The sequence below is a fragment of the Lithobates pipiens genome, unplaced genomic scaffold (assembly GCF_037356315.1).
Source record: "Lithobates pipiens isolate NorthernLeopardFrog02 unplaced genomic scaffold, aLitPip1_a1.2 Scaffold_18, whole genome shotgun sequence".
In the NCBI taxonomy this organism is placed as follows: Eukaryota; Metazoa; Chordata; class Amphibia; order Anura; family Ranidae; genus Lithobates; species Lithobates pipiens.
Window position 1 is genome coordinate 43531321 of NW_027507758.1, and position 17907 is coordinate 43549227.

At 45.7% G+C, this 17907-nt stretch overlaps 1 protein-coding gene across 1 annotated transcript in view; it reads left to right on the forward strand.

Moving 5' to 3' along the window:
- STPG4 (sperm-tail PG-rich repeat containing 4) overlaps window positions 1-17907 on the forward strand; it is a 131982-nt gene that overhangs the window by 8866 nt on the left and 105209 nt on the right. The window contains exons 2-3 of the mRNA XM_077485632.1: window positions 385-456; window positions 2635-2886. Coding sequence (XP_077341758.1) covers window positions 385-456; window positions 2635-2886 — 324 coding nt within the window. The remainder of the gene's footprint in view (window positions 1-384; window positions 457-2634; window positions 2887-17907) is intronic.

The following is a 17907-nucleotide window of genomic DNA, read 5'->3' on the forward strand; positions in this document are numbered from 1 at the left end:
CATAGTTGTATATAAAATTTACTTTTTATTTTTCAAAAAGTGTTTCCCAGTACTAAACCGTTCAACCAATTTCTAAACTGCTGCATTTATACATTTTCGGAGACAATATAAAGGAATAGTAGTGGTAAAAAAAAAGTCCTTGTGGATTTAATTAACCTTTTTTTCTTTCCTTTAAGGGGGTGGGGCAGGGGGCGTGTCCTATGCCTACATACGTTTGTTAGTAGGTGTCCCTCATTCTCATCTCAAAATGTTGGGAGGTATGGAACACCAATATGTCCCTTGGATTGTTCACAATAGAATACCGATCTGCTGCAGAGTACAAATGGATCCATAATTTGATGTGGTTGGTTTTAGTTAAGCTCTTTGTTGTGTCCTTGTCTACAGGATCAGGATGTGGACAGACAGAAGAAAAATCAGTTTACTGAACGAGACGCCTGGTGGTTACACTCACTTAGGGTAAGGTTATAGGGACGTGTGTGTGTGTGTGTGTGTGTACATGCATGTATGTACTATAATTATACCCAAGTCCATTTTTCTTACCTGTATTATTTCTTTAGGCCTATAACTTGTTTGGACTATTCTGGTATCTTGAATTCTGATAACTTTCCAAGTAATATTTTAAAAATGACACATAGCTATCAACAAATAGGGCTAGTTTAATCAATTTTCTTTTTTTCTTTTTATGGTACACCTAAGCTAGACAGTTGGTTTAAATTATACCCAACAGAATCCCCCAGCTGCACAAAGGAGGACAATCCCCCCATAGGACACTGTATTTTTACAGCTACACCTGGCACTGTCAGAAAACACTGATTGGCAGTGGCAAGCAGCACATCGAGCAAAAATTGTTTCAGAGACAATGGATAAGGTGGGGGGGGGCCTTTCACTGCCAGGTGTCATAAGATGCATTAATGTGAAAAAACGTGAAAGTTTACAATACCTTTAAAGCAAAACTCCAGGCATTAAAGTAATCAGATCCTCCAGTCCCCTACCCTAACCCTAGACAATGTACTATTTAGTTATGTTAAAGTGGTTGTAAACCCTTCCATATACCCAGTGAAATGATTAGACTCAGGTGATACACAGAGATGAAACAAATCCTCCTACATAAGTTTTACCTGTTTTTTTGCTGCCCTCTCTCCTCTATATCCATTCAAAGTCCAGAATTTACACAACATTTCTGAGCTTCAGAAGTCAGGGGGCGGTGATCTGATATTACACACTGCACAGCATAGAGAAGGGAACTGAGTGTAAGCTGAGACATGAGCAAAGAAACTGATACACCCCCTCTACACAGTCTCATAGATAAACAAGCATAGTGCCACTACTGGACTAGGGACACTAATTTAAATTCCCAGGTTTAATTCCTGCGGGTGCAGGAGCCAGTCAAATGGCATCTTCAGACTCTGACTCAGGAAACAAGTCCATAAGCGCTGCCTTTTTGTCAATAATTATTGCTGTAGGAACTGGGATAGGGTTTGGGGAGCTGCAGTATAACTACACATTGCTAACTGGAAAACCTGAGAACATCCTTCCTTCTAGTAGTTCTGCTGAACAATCCCTTAAAGTCATTGTAAACAATCACCTTGTAAAACAAGGGATCCTTTTAAAATTGAAATGAAAGGCAACACATGTGTATAGATATATAAAAAACTTTATAAATAACTTTTTTTTTCCCTTTTTTTATAAGTGATCACATTCCCTCTGTTCTCAGCTGCATAAGAGCTGGGGGAGAGGAGAAGCAACAGTACGCTAATCTTCCTAGTGAATGCCTGTGCAGGGTGGGCGGGTCAGGACAAGTCTGATCATTGGAGTAGAGGAGGCTGAGTTTCCAGCACAGCTAGGGAACTGACCACAGTGTGCTCTCCTGCTTAGTGTGGTCAGTTTTTAATAGAGAAGAGGATACTTTCTCATAGAAGTACATGATACAGCACATACATATCAGGAATATGAAATGCTGGGCTAACAAACTCTTTAAGCAGTGGGACATTAGGTGGGCAGCACTGGGGCACCAGTAGCAGTAGCAATGTCAGTTACCCAGGCCAGGCAACCCTTGCAGTTTGTGTAGCAGCAGGGGTGTTAAAGCAGACAGTTGCTGAAATCTTCTCCCCCTCTGGGTCAGTACTCACAGTGTTCTTCTGGCATATAATGCACTCTGATCCCAGCAGACAGGCTCTGCCTGTGTACTCCCAGGTCAGGTCTTCAGTGTGACACCCCTCTTGGTGTGGCTTCTGTGCTATTGGCACCAATAACAAAGATCACAGGATGCAGTGTCTGCATCACAACGCCAACCCTGTTCTATAAAGAAGTATAGAAAGTCATTGACTGCTGCAGAAAATGGCTGCTGATGGTCAATGTCACGCATCCAGGAAGTGCCCACAAAGCTTTTGTCAGATGAGGGTATAGTAAAGGTGTCCTACATGCAGACCTGCAGACTATGGAGCTATAATGAACAGGAAAAATTAAGTAGGGTCAGGATCCCCTCTGCCAAAAATAGTTAAAAAAAAATCTAAACTGGAGTTCTGCTTTAGGACGTTTAGGACAAATTATTATCAGAAGACAAGGATCTGATGATTTTTGTTTTTTTTTCATGCATGCACACAACTTATAACAATGTGTTGTTTGTGTTATAAGGAAACCCCCCATCCGGGCGCTTATGACCTTCGTGACTTCCTACAAGATGCCAAGCTTAACCCTGTGCAGGCGTCTTACAGCTTCAAAGGGGAAGGACGTAAAAAGCCTCTGAATCTGCCCGGGGCTGGAGAAGTTCTGTTGCCAGGCTGCTACAAGTTTCCTGAATTCGGTGATCTGGTGGAGAAGATCCCACTTACCTATGCATTTCGGAACACCCCTAGAAATGCTGTACAACTAGGGGTTAGAGATAAGGTATCGCATACAGGCACTCATTATCCTTAATCAAATGTTGTATGTGCTGGAGTAGGTAACAGAAACTATTGAAAGATTTCCTATTTCCTCCTGTACCAGTTACAACTGGAAATTTTGGGATGTCCCCAATGGTCACCAATAGGGCCTGATTTAGACCTTGGAGGGTCCGGGGCCCCTCATACACAGAGTTGATTTAAATTCTCAATGACAGTCACACATTTCTAACCACCTCCATACCGTGCCAATTCTGGCATTCCTCTCCTACATGTAAAAATCATCATTTTATTGCTAGAAAATTACTCAGAACCTTCAAACATTTTATATATATATATATATCCGACACTGGTCACCAGGACACATAGAGAGGATACATTTTTCCAGTGGGGGCACAGACAGCAATAAAACCTGGTAGGGGTTCAGCACTTCTCTACTTTATGTATAATGTTTTGGCTTTAGATACATTGGAATATAACAACAGCTACAGTATGGGCTCATGTTGTACAGCAAGCATCGGCATGATGCGGTTTGCCCCGGCACCTGTTGCCATTGGCTCACTAGACTGTCAATTAGAAAAGCCTGGACCACCTACTTCCCTGATGTCAACTGAAAGTCCACTGATGGTTGAGAACTTTGGCATGTTATGAAAAGAAATCTGCCCATGTGCCTACAGTGTTATCCTGCATTGTAGTGTCTAAAGTTTTTACATTGGGTCTTGACATGAGATCTTAATTTTATGTATTAAGGTTGACGTGCATACCTGGGAACTTGCCAGAAAGGTTGACGTGCATACCTGGGAACGTGCCAGAAAGTACCCAGCAATGCCAGAATTTTGGTCCCGCAGTATCCTGCATTCTGAATGTGGGTTTGGGGCTAATGTGAGGTCTGACGTTCATGCATTAGGGGGGATGCACATACCCCAGAACGTACCGAAAATGACCCAGCAATGCCAGAATTTCTACCCAGCGGTATCCTACATGCCTAAAACGACAGGGTTTTGGGCTAATATGAGTTCTGAAGTTTATGCATTGGATCTGATGTGAGATCTAAAGTTTATGCATCCATGTTCATACCTGACTTGGCTCATGGTTGTCGTGCAGCCTCATTCGCTTAGGACAATTTGGCAGGTGTTGCCGTCTATCAAACTTAGCATTGTAGCAAAGCATTGTGGCTGCCATAATGTATTATACAAGGAGGCACCATGTTCACTTGTAAGTGGGCAATCGGGGGCACTAAAAATGCAGACCAACTGGCTGTTTTCACTGCCTCCTTGCTACTCTTGTGAAAGAAGCCTAAAGGTTCTCTCTGCAATATCACAGCTTCATGCTGCTTTCCAAACGGCACACCCTGCAACAAGATCCCTAAGCTGTGTATATTTTCATCCACCCGAAAAATGTACCATTGTAGGCGGGGTGAAACATTATGTGAACATTATGTGAACCTAAAGCCAAGCTAAACTGAGGTCATTCCAGGTGATTAATAAGTAAATCTTTGCAAAGTCTTATGTTTAATTTTCCTTAAAAACAGTGACAGCATGAATAGAAAAGCCTGTCCCTTGTCAGCATGCTGTAGAGAAGGACCCTTGGAAGTTGATTTACTAAAACTGAACTGTCCAGTCTGGAGAATGCAAAATCTGAGCTTGGTAGCCAATCAGCTTCTAACTTCAGCTTATTCAGTTAAGCGCTGACAAAAAAAACCTGAAAGTTGATTGGTTTCTATGCAGGACTGCACCAGACTGTACTCTCTTCAATTTTATTAAATCAACCCCTTGCTGTCTACGTGGAAGCAGAGCACTCTCTACAGAGGTCCAACACACACCCTGTGTGATTGGAGAGCTCTAGCTCTGACAAAGTATAGGGCAGTGTTTCTCAACTCCAGTCCTCGAAGCGCACCAACAGGTCATATTTTCAGGCTTTCCCTCAGATGAAATGGCTATGGTAATTACTAAGGCAGTGAAACTGATTAAATCACCTTGGCAAAATAATGGAATGCCTGAAAACATGACCTGTTGGGGTGCCTTGAGGCCTGGAGTTGAGAAACACTGGTATAGGGTATGGTGGACTTCTGCAGAGAGACCACTGTTTCTAGCTGTGGAGGCTTGTAATGCAGGGGGCAGGGCTGCCACCCCCCTAATCCATGCATCCAGCCCTCTAATATACATGCGGGGTGCCAGACGCATGGATTCCAATGTTTTTTGGGGGTTTTTTTTTAGCACAAGTAAAAAAAAAATATACAGAGCATTGCACCCGCGATCAGAAAATCGCAAAAGATTGCAGGCATATTGTCAGGCTCCTGCAGACTGTCAGTACAGCTGTCCACCCGTACCTCTGTACAGGCAGTTACTGAAGTCCAGGAAAATCAACAAACTACAAGAGCACTCAGCAGCGCCTTGGTAGTTAATTTGAGAACTACAAGCTGCCTGCTGCGCGGGTAAATGGTAAGTTGTAGTTCATGAATGACGTGGCTGTGTGTTGGGGGGGGGGGGGGTCCCACACAGCTGCATTGTTTTTAAATTGTGACAGTGGATGAGGGGATTGGTTCCCCTGGCATAACTGCCAATTTACTCATAAAAGCAATGATGTTACAGACTTTTAAAATACCAAGAAGAGATGATGGTAGACACAAAGGAGGAGACTTCAGAATCATTGTCTCTAGTCACAGATGGCCCTCTAGCCATTTTAGCAGTGCAGACGTATTGCCCTCAGAGCTACTGGCCACCCCAGCCAGCACTGAAATTAACCCAGTAAGTCTAACACAGCCTTCTTCTGGCTGTAAAAATTCCCAGTGTTTCCTCATCAAAACTTACAAGGCAGTTTGTAGGCAGGTGCAGTTGGCACTTGTCTGAAGCAGCATTGCAACTGGAGAAGTTTTCGAAGAAATTTCGTTACGATGGGACTACATTCAGGCTAGTAGCCAATAGCTTTGATGTAGGAATTTGATCTGAGCATGCGTGGCACTTGGTCCGATCAAAATTCGCTACACATGATCGGAGTATGTCCGACCGGCCCAGTTGGTCGGGAAATATTTCCAACATGTTGGAAAATTGGGTCGGACGGATATTCTGACGGAATCAGTCCGATGCATACCACACACAGTCGGATTATCCAACGACACGGTCCGATAGGACACATTCCGACGGATTCTCCGACCGTGTGTACAGGGGCTAAGACTCTCGATCGGGTGAGCCTCCCCACTAGGCTTCTTTTACTGTTTTTCAATCTTTGCAATATGTTGGCTCCTTGACAATACAGGATTCTGTGTGTTTGCTGTTGTTGCACCGCGCTGTACCGCTACCCAACAAGCTATTCGTAGTTCTGCATAAAAACCCCCACAGTGTAAAAAAGTTTGTATAGTTTGCTGAAAAACAATACTTTGTGTGAAAGTCAGCATGGATTCACAAAAGATCAAACTTTCCAAACAAATCTGATTTCTTTTTATGAGGAAGTTAGCACACACTTAAGCCCCATACACACTATCAGATTATCTGCTGAGTTTTTCCTTCAGATTTACCAAAACCATGTAGTAGAAGGGCCTGCCTGATTGCATACACATTGAAACGCCTAAGGTTTGTCCTCATATTATATGGTTTTGGTAAATCTGAAGGAAAAACTCAGCAGATAATCTGATAGTGTGTATGGGGCTTTAGAAAAAGGAGTGGCTGTTGGACTCTCAAAAACATTTGACACAGTTCCCCACAGATGGCTAATATAGTTACATAGTTTATAAAACTGAAGTAAAGACACAGGTCCATCTGGTTCAAGCTATGTGTGTGATTTTTTAAAATTCTTTAACAATTCCCATAGCCCTGTATATTCTGTTCCTGAGGAAATCTCAGTTAGTACCACTTTTTGGGGGAAGGAGTTACACATTTTTTCCACAATCTAAGGTTAAACCTTCTTTCTTCTAACTTCAAATCATGGCCATGTGTCTCCCTGCTCCCTGCCTGTATTTGTATGAGAACGCCAGCAATTGTATTCAGGTAAAGCTTTAGGTACATACTGTGCAAACAACACTAAAACAAAATACTGCAGCTCCCTGCCTGTATTTGTATGAGAACACCGGCAATTGTATTCAGGTAAAGCTTTAGGTGCACACTGTGCAAACAACACTAAAACAAAATACTGCAGCTCCCTGCCTGTATTTGTATGAGAACACAGGCATTTGTATTCAGGTAAAGCTTTAGGTGCACACTGTGTAAAGGACACAAAAAAAAATACTGCAGCTCCCTGCCTGTATTTGTATGAGAACACCGGCAATTGTATTCAGGTAAAGCTTTAGGTGCACACTGTGCAAAGGACACAAACAAAATACTGCAGTTCCCTGCCTGTATTTGTATGAGAAAGGTAAAGCTTTAGGTGCACACTGTGCAAACAACACTAAAACAAAATACTGCAGCTCCCTGCCTGTATTTGTATGAGAACACAGGCATTTGTATTCAGGTAAAGCTTTAGGTGCACACTGTGTAAAGGACACAAAAAAAAATACTGCAGCTCCCTGCCTGTATTTGTATGAGAACACCGGCAATTGTATTCAGGTAAAGCTTTAGGTGCACACTGTGCAAAGGACACAAACAAAATACTGCAGTTCCCTGCCTGTATTTGTATGAGAACGCCGGCAATTGTATTCAGGTAAAGCTTTAGGTGCACACTGTGCAAAGGACACTAAGGCTGCATTCACACCTGAGCATAGCGTTTTCAAGTGTTTTTGCTGCGTTTTTGCCGCGTTTTTTTCCCGCGATTTCCCGCTATTTTGTGCAGGGCAAAAGGTCACCAATGTTAAAAGAAGAAAAACGCCCAAATCTGCTCAATTCGAGCGACAAAAAAGGGTCCGGAACTTGTTTGAGCTTCAGGCGTTCGGCTTCAGGCGACATGTAGTGGAGATGTGAACCATCTCCATTGAGAATAATAGAATTTTTCCCCTCTAGCGTTTTGTAGCTTCAGGCTTCAAGCTACAAAACGCTCAGGTGTGAATGGGGTCTTAAACAAAATACTGCAGCTCCCTGCCTATATTTGTATGAGAACACCGGCATTTGTATTCAGGTAAAGCTTTAGGTACACACTGTGCAAATTACACTAAAACAAAATACTGCAGCTCCCTGCCTGTATTTGTATGAGAACACCGGCATTTGTATTCAGGTAAAGCTTTAGGTGCACACTGTGTAAAGGACACACAAAAAAATACTGCAGCTCCCTGCCTGTATTTGTATGAGAACGCCAACAATTGTATTCAAGTAAAGCTTTAGGTACACACTGTGCAAAGGACACTAAAACAAAATACTGCAGCTCCCTGCCTGTATTTGTATGAGAACGCCGTCAATTGTATTCAGGTAAAGCTTTAGGTGCACACTGTGCAAAGGACACAGTACACTAAGAGAAAAAAGTGCAGCTCCCTGCCTTTCAGTATATTATGAAGAGAATAACAGGAACGGATCTAGCTAAACTGAATACAGTGTATAAATATACATATATACAACACACCTGGGATGCATATATATCCTCTACACACTGTAACTGAAGCTAACTGACTCGCCTGCCTATTCTATCTAACTTAAATCAAATGACACTGTCTCTCTGTCTATCTCTCTCTGCCACCGCAATACACTACACAAGGCCGACACGCAGGAGGCCTTATGTATTGTGGGGCGTGTACTAAACCCCCTGAGACATAATTGGCCAAATCATGGCTCTCCGTTTTTTCTGCGCTGTGATTGGCCAAAGCATGCGGGTCATAGTGCATGCTCGGCCAATCAGCAGCCAGCAATGCACTGCTATGCCGCAGTGAATAATGGGCTGTGACGTGCCACTTGAACGGCCCATAACGTTCGGAATTCACCATAGGGGCGAACAGACGATGTTCGAGTTGAACATGGGTTCGACTCGAACACAAAGCTCATCCCTAGTGGGGTAACCCAAGGTTCAACATTGGGACCCTTACTTTTTAACTTATTTAAAATTATATACCGTATATACTCGAGTATAAGCCGAGATTTTCAGCCTCTTTTTTGAGGCTGAAAGTGCCCCCCTCGGCTTATACTCGAGTCATCGCCGTCTGCCTGCCCGATCAGCGTGTCGAGCAGACAGATGGCGGACATTCTACTATTCAAAAGCCGCGCCTCCGTCTGTGATAGGCGGAACACTCAATTTCCCAGCAGTCAGTGTTCCGCCTATCACGGACATCCGCTCATCCTCATACTACGGACGAGGATGAGAGGATGTCCGTGATAGGCGGAACACAGACTGCTGGGAAATTGAGTGTTCCACCTATCACAGACGGAGGCGCGGCTTTTGAACAGAGGAATGGCCGCCGAGACGCCGACGAAGAGCGGCGATCCTGGCATGGCAGAAGGACGGAGGCTCGGCACGGGACGGAGGCACGGGGCGACGGAGGCACGGGACGGAGGCACGGGACGACGGAGGCACGGGACGGAGGCACGGGACGACGGAGGCACGGGACGGAGGCACAGGACGACGGAGGCTCGGGACGGAGGCTCGGGACACAGGTAGGCTGGACACACAAGGCTGCACGGACACACACACAGGGATGGATGGACACACACACAGGGATGGATGGACACACACACAGGGATGGATGGATGGATGGATGGACACACACACAGGGATGGATGGATGGACACACACACAGGGATGGATGGATGGACACACACACAGGGATGGATGGATGGACACACACACAGGGATGGATGGATGGACACACACACACAGGGATGGATGGATGGAAACACACACAGGGATGGATGGACGGACACACAGGGATGGATGGACGGACACACAGGGATGGACGGACACACACACAGGGATGGACGGACACACACACAGGGATGGACGGACACACACACAGGGATGGACGGACACACAGGGATGGACAGGCATGTCTCACCCTCGGCTTATACATGAGTCAATAAGTTTCCCAGTTTTTTTGGGGTAAATTGGGGGCCTCGGCTTATATTCGGGTCGGCCTATACTCGAGTATATACGGTAGATTTGAGGACTAACTTTTTGATTTGAGTACCACTTCAGTGTTTTGCAGATGACACCAAGCTATGCAGTAGAATAAAGTTCTTACAACTATCCTCAATGCACTAACTAAATGGGTACCTATAGTATGTCAGAAAAATTAGTACACCCCTCACATTTTTGTAAATATTTTATTATATATTTTCAACACTGAAGAAATTACACTTTTCTACAATGTAAAGTAGTGAGTATACAGCTTGTATAACAGTGCAAATTTGCAGTCCCTTCATAATATCTCAACACACAGCCATTAATGTCTAAACCTCTGGCAACAAAAGTGAGTACACTCCTAAGTGAAAATGTCCAAATTGGGCCCAAAGTGTCAATATTTTGTGTGCCCACCATTATTTTCCAGCACTGCTTTAACCCTCTTGGGCATGGACTTCACCAGTGCTTCACAGGTTACCACTGGAGTCTTCTTCCACTCCTCCATGACAACATCACAGAGCTGGTGGATGTTAGAGACCTTGTGCTCCTCCACCTTCCGTTTGAGGATGCCCCACAGATGCTCATTAGGGTTTAGGTCAGGAGACATGCTTGGCCAGTCCATCACCTTTACCCTCAGCTTTTTTTTAGCAAGGCAGTGGTCATCTTGGAGGTGTATTTGGGGTCATTATCATGTTGGAATACTGCCCTGTGGCCCAATCTTGGGAGGGGATCATGCCCTGCTTCAGTATGGCACAGTACATGTTGGCATTCATGGTTCCCTCAATGAACTGTAGCTCCCCAGTGTCGGCAGCACACATGTAGCCCCAGACCATGACACTCCCACCACCATGCTTGACTGTAGGGAAGGCACACTTGTGTCTTTTGAGACAGCAAATGTACACTGTTATACAAGATGTGCACTCACTACATTACATTGTAGCAAAGTATAATTTCTTCAGTGTTGTCACATGAAAAGATATAATAAAATATTTACAAAAATGGGAGGGGTGTACAAACTTTTGTGATAAACTGTATATGGCAAATGATGTTTAATGTCGATAAATGTGAAATGTTGCACTTGGGGGCTAAGAATATGCATGCATCATACATACTAGGGGATGTACACCTGGGGGAGTCAATGGTCGAGAAGGACCGGGGTGTTCTGGTAGATCATAGACCTAAAGCAGTATTAAACCCAGAAGCAAATATTTATTGTATTGCAGCTTACCAATTCTTAGATATGATAGCTGCATTCGTTTTCTTTTTTAGACTTTCTTTTTTGTATTTCTATTTTCATCTGGTGATCCAGTCTGGGGTTTTCAAAAGAACAAGCTCTCTTCCAGATGCATCAGTTTACAGGATGAGACCATATCGAAGCCTGGTCCACGCCGAGGAGCTGACATTTTGCCCTCGGGGGTTTCTTCCAGATTCGCAGATCCGTCACTGTGGGTGTCAGGAGCCGTGATGGAGTCTTCTTCCCGGTGTTGTGCCATATAGTGTCCGGCCATCATATAGTGTCCGCGCCGTACTGCGCATGCGCAGTACGGAGCAGATGAAGCTTCGGAAAATCTCCGAAGCTGAACGGCGCCTGCGCCGTGAGTGGAGGTGGTAGCCCCACCATCCAAGCGGACATAGGGTTGTGAATATTAGAGGGCCCCTCGCGGGCGAGCTTCGCTCGCCACGCTTCGGGCCCGGCCTCGCTGCGCTCGGCTCTTTTATATTCCTACTCTATGTCCACTTGGATAGTGGGGATAGAACCTGGACTCACGGCGCAGGTGCCGTTCATCCTTGGCAATTTTCGGAATCTGTGTTGCTGTGTACTGCACATGCGCAGTACGCAGCGGACACTATCGGATGGAGGACCTTATATGATAAGACACCGGCAAGGTCCGGCAGTGTCTGCACTCTGGAACAGTTTCCCTTCCCTGACGAGGGACAGGCCCTCTTTAAAAGCGACACGGTAGACTAGTTCAACCCTAATATAGCCAGGATGGATGTCAGTAGCCAGCTGACACTATCCACTGACCCTTCCTGTTTGTACTGCAATCTGGGAGATGCGCATTTGTCACCCCCTGGGCCCCGTGTCCCCTCCCCCCTGCCCAGAACTCCTACCACTCTCCCTTCCCCTCTCTCTCCTATCCCCTCTTTCCTCCTCCACACTTCTAGTGGTTTTCATGCCTTTTTCTTTTTTCATCTTTCTTTTCTTCTGTCACTATTCTTCTTGTATTTTTTCTACAGATATATATCTTACTACTGTTTTATAACATTTGAAAAGGTTGGGACGGGGACCACGAAACCACCCATTGCAGCACACTAAATTCCGATGGAATAGATAGATATTTAATGACTTAGTTGCAGAGGTTTACAACCATATTCTCTCAGACCCCCCAAAGGGTTGATTTTACATGTTAAGAGTGAATTGTCGTGTTTTGCTTACTTGTATCTAGACACTCTGGTATGTCGTTTTACCTAATCCGATGCCGTTGTACCTCTTTCATGTAATTGAAGATACTGTGATTTGTGCTTCCATGTCTCTTTAAATAAAAGATTTGGAAAAAAAATGGCAGCCTACCTACAGTGCAGATCTCTCTCATACTAGGTCATAGGCTCAGTCCATACTAGCCAATGCTTTAAAAAAACTGCGTTGGCCAAGAATGTGATAAGCAGCCGCTGTTAGACATTTGGGATGCAAAACTGCCATATCATGAATGGCTGTTTTACTTTATAATGAATGAGGCTAATGTGCTACAACCAAGAGCCAAGCAAAAGGAACCTCAGCGATGGATAGGAAAAGAGTTATGGAAACCACCAGTTGCTCAATGGGTTCCTCCACCTTTTGTGACACCTTGTATAATAGGTCCTTTTAAATTATGAAGTGGGGGGAGGCTTCCCTCTCATAGTTTCATAGTTAGTAAGGTTGAATAAAGACACCATTCCATCCTGAGTGAATGTCTACAATTGTCCCTATCCCTGTACATTGCACACTCATGTCAGTCCCTACCCTCAAGGAGCCCACAATCCAAGGTCCCCATTCATATACTATGGCCAATTTATCTACCTGCATGTCTTTGGATTGTGGGAGGAAACTGGAGTACCCAGAGTAAACCCACGCAGGCACAGGGAGAACTTGCAAATATGCAAACTCCAGGCAGGTAGTGTCGTGGTTGGGATTTATTCATCTATTTTTACCACATTCTACCACATTCTCATAGATCTTCATCAGATTGGAGTGCTTCAATTGCTCTATAACCACTCCTGCCAGACATTAGAATGAGTTTGCACAGTTCATCCTCTCCACCCTCACACCTTAGTGCCTTACCTGTAGCTGGGGATGGTTTGGTGGGAATAAAGTCCATACATTTCTGAAAGAGGAAGTTAGGTTCTCTGTTTTCAAACAAATCACCATGGCTCACCAATATTACAATGGTAGTAGAGAGGGATCTCCGAAACCAGTCCATAATCACACGTTTTTGTGGTCCTGACAAAGCCTCTTCCTGGTCATACATTTGTTATCTGGGCAGTCTTCCCACAAGAGAGATTCAGTAGTGAACATTGTAAGCATCAATAGCCAAGGTTATACCCGGCTGCACCAGTATTTCTGCCCCAAAATTGCATAGTCCTTTGCTTCCACAGGTTCCTGGTTATAGTAGGCCTTTTGGGACTCTCCAGAAAATAATGGGGCCACCAGTCCAGCCCATTGTTCTTTAGGCCAACTTTTGCGTTCACCTCAGGGTCAAGATCTTCAATCACCTTTGGCAATATTCAGCTTTCTTGGAAAGCTTGTGGTTGGTCTGTAAGGCTCCATTGCAACTTTTTCAGCTACTGCTGACAGATCTCTGTTGCAAACTTTGTTGCAATTGTTCATTTTCCCGCTTTTGTGTGGCATTTGCCCGCTATTGATTGGCATTTGCTGTTTCAGCAACTCTTCCATGCTGGCCTTAACATCTGTTTACACAGATGCCTGCACCCTCCACCATGTGTGAGAGATTAACTTGGCAGAGGGGTGTGTGTGTTACTCCCTGGATACAGGGCTGTCTTTAAGGCAGGGCAAAAGGGGCAGCTGCCCTGGGCCCTGTCATTGTTGTGGGGCCCAAAGCAGCTCCCTCATACTTGCCAACTATCCCAGTTTAAAGTCCCTTATCCTTTGAAGTTTTAGTCATGTGCTGTGTCCCGATATCTCAGTGTGAAATGCTAGTAATAATGCTGCCCAGCTCTGCCTTATTGTTGTGCACAGATGACTCAGCTGCAGACCCTGTGTTTACATGTAAATAGCCGTCATTCATAAGTAAATAGCTGCGGCCAGTGGTATTAATATGTAAATAAAGGCGGCATTGATATGTAGATCATGCCCCCTGCAGGGAGGAGATGATGTGCTGTAACCTCTAGCAACCAATCAGTGAGCATTAATACTGTAAAGTAATCTCTAGCAACCGATTAAGAAGCAGAAATAATTTTCTGTAACTTCTAGCAACTAATCAGTGAGCCGTAATGTGTGCTGTAACCTCTAGCAACCAGCCAGTGAGCATTAATGATATGCTGTAACCGCTGGCAACCAATCTCAATTTTTGCCTGATCTGATACATTAAATAGCAGTCTAGCTGCTATTTATTGTATGTCTCATAGAAGTTGGAAATTGCATGGGGGGGCCCAAGAAAATTTTTGCCCAGGGTCCAATCAATATTAAACAGTGACAGTTCTCAGTGATCATATATGCAATTTATTTACACAAACTATATACACTATGTAAGGTGCAGAAAAAAGGAAAAACAACAAGAAAATAAAACCTTGCCGCTTGGCATCTTACTGTACAGCAGGCATGTCCAAAGTCCGGCCCGCGGGCCAATTGCGGCCCGCGGCCCGGTTTTGAATGGCCCGCCTGGTTATTTGGACATACATATCTTTTGTGGCCCCCGACGATCTCCCAGCGCCGGGGCCACAAAAGATATATATCAGCCGTCACTAAATGGCGGCCCGCGGTCCGAGTCCGGACAGAGCAGCGCTTCTGCCCGGACCGCCATGCCACCAGTGTAGCAAGCGACAGCAATCACTGGTTTGCTGGGACCGCGGGTTTCCCCAGCAACCAGTGACGCTGCGCGCATGCGCCCGCCCCCTGCTCCTGGCCGCGTCTCTCGGAGCTGAAGAGACACGGGCAGTAGGGGTGTGACGTCACGTGCGCGCCCCGCCCCCCTGCTGCCCGCGGTTCCCGGGTCCTGGATCTCATCGAGAGGCAGCTTCAGTTGTGCCCACACTCCTGCAGTTAAGGTATGTGGGCACATTAGTTATCTATTAGTGATCAGTGTTGTGCACACTGTTGGGCATATTTTAAGGGGCTTTTTTTTGTAAAGGGCACGCTGATGGGAACATTTTATGTTAAAGGGCACTCTGATGGGCACATTTTATTTTAAGGGGCACGCTGATGGATATATTTTTTATGTGCACACTGATGGGCATGTTTTGTTAAGGTGCCCCTTAACAAAATATGCCCATTGATGTGCACATTAAAAATATACCCATCAGCGTGTCCCTTAAAATAAAATGTGCCCATCAGAGTGTCCTTTAACATAAAATTTTCCCATCAACGTGCCCCTGAACATAAAATAAGGGTCACGCTGATGGGCACCTTTTATGTTAAGGGGTAATCCGATGGACAAATTTTATTTTACGGGGCACGCTGATGGGTATATTTTTAATATGCACATCGATGGGCATATTTTATTAAGGGGCACGCTGATGGGTACAACAAAATGTGCCCTACAAAATATGCCCATCGATGTGCACATTAAAAATATACTCATCAGCATGCCCCTTAAAATAAAAATTGTCCATCAGAATGCCTCCTAACATAATAGGTGCCCATCAGTGTGACCCTTATTTCATGTTAAGGGGCACGCTGATGGGCAGATTTTATTTTAAGAGCAACACTGATAGGTACATTTTATATTAAAAGGGGCACTTTGATGGGCAAATTTTAAGTTAAGGGGCATGTTTTGTTGTGTCCATCAGAGTGCCCCTTAATATAAAATGTGCCCATCAGCATGACACTTATTTTATGTTAAGGGGCACTGTGATGGGGACACCTGATGTAAAGGGGCACTGTGATGGGGACACCTGATGTAAAGGGGCACTGTGATGGGGACACCTGATGTAAAGGGGCACTGTGATGGGGACACCAGATTTAAAGGGGCACTGTGATGGGGACACCTGATTTAAAGGGGCACTGTGATGGGGACACCTGATTTAAAGGGGCACTGTGATGGGGACACCTGATGTAAAGGGGCACTGTGATGGGGACACCTGATGTAAAGGGGCACTGTGATGGGGACACCTGATTTAAAGAAGCACTGTGATGGGGACACCTGATGTAAAGGGGCACTGTGATGGGGACACCTGATTTAAAGGGGCACTGTGATGGGGACACCTGATGTAAAGGGGCACTGTGATGGGGACACCTGATGTAAAGGGGCACTGATGGGGACACCTGATTTAAAGAAGCACTGCGATGGGGACACCTGATGTAAAGGGGCACTGTGATGGGGACACCTGATGTAAAGGGGCACTGTGATGGGGACACCTGATGTAAAGGGGCACTGTGATGGGGACACCTGATGTAAAGGGGCACTGTGATGAGGACACCAGATTTAACTTGATCTGGGATCACCAGATGTAACTTGACAATAAATATTGTTGAAATGCTAAGGAAATTGTACATTTCTCATGTTTTTGATAGATATACAGTTACTACAATATTTCTGAGTCGTAGCACAGACTTGAGATTCGGACCTCGGCCCAAAGAAAATTTTGGCGACCGGACCTCCTTTAATTTTAATTCATTACCCCTGATATATATGCTTCGGAAGGTACAGGGAGGACAGGACCGAGCGCCGTACACAGGAGAATTTCCTGTTTACGGGCGGCCTCTGTAATAGGAAGTCCTTCTCCTGCACTGCCATTGGACGACTTTTCTGTCCATCAAAGGAGGCGGGACTTTCTATTAAAGAAGCCGCCGTGTAAACAGGAGATTCTCCTTTGGCGCTCGTCAGTGCATTCCTGGCAATGGTGCTGTGTTCCTGGCAATGGTGCTGTGTTCCTGGCAATGGTGCTGCGTTCCTGGCAATGGTGCTGCGTTCCTGGCAATGGTGAGTCATTCCTGGCAATGGTGAGTCATTCCTGGCAATGGTGAGTCATTCCTGGCAATGGTGCTGCATTCCTGGCAATGGTGAGGCATTTGGGGAGGCATTCCTGGCAATGGTGAGGCATTTGGGGAGGCATCCCAGGCAATGGTGCTGCATCCCAGGCAATGGTGCTGCGTTCCTGGCAATGGTGCTGCGTTCCTGGCAATGGTGCTGCGTTCCTGGCAATGGTGAGTCATTCCTGGCAATGGTGAGTCATTCCTGGCAATGGTGCTGTGTTCCTGGCAATGGTGCTGCGTTCCTGGCAATGGTGCTGCGTTCCTGGCAATGGTGAGTCATTCCTGGCAATGGTGAGTCATTCCTGGCAATGGTGAGTCATTCCTGGCAATGGTGCTGCATTCCTGGCAATGGTGAGGCATTTGGGGAGGCATTCCTGGCAATGGTGAGGCATTTGGGGAGGCATTCCTGGCAATGGTGCTGCATCCCAGGCAATGGTGCTGCGTCCCTGGCAATGGTGCTGCGTCCCTGGCAATGGTGCTGCGTCCCTGGCAATGGTGCTGCGTCCCTGGCAATGGTGCTGTGTCCCTGGCAATGGTGAGTCATTCCTGGCAATGGTGAGGCATTTGGGGAGGCATTCCTGGCAATGGTGCTGCGTCCCTGGCAATGGTGCTGCGTCCCTGGCAATGGTGCTGCGTCCCTGGCAATGGTGCTGTGTCCCTGGCAATGGTGCTGTGTCCCTGGCAATGGTGCTGCATTCCTGGCAATGGTGGGGGAATTCCTGGCTATGGTGGGGGAATTCCTGGCTATGGTGGGGGCATTCCTGGCTATGGTGGGGGCATTCCTTGCTATGGGGGGGGCATTCCTGGCTATGGGGGGGCATTCCTGGCTATGGGGGGGCATTCCTGGCTATGGTGGGGGCATTCCTTGCTATG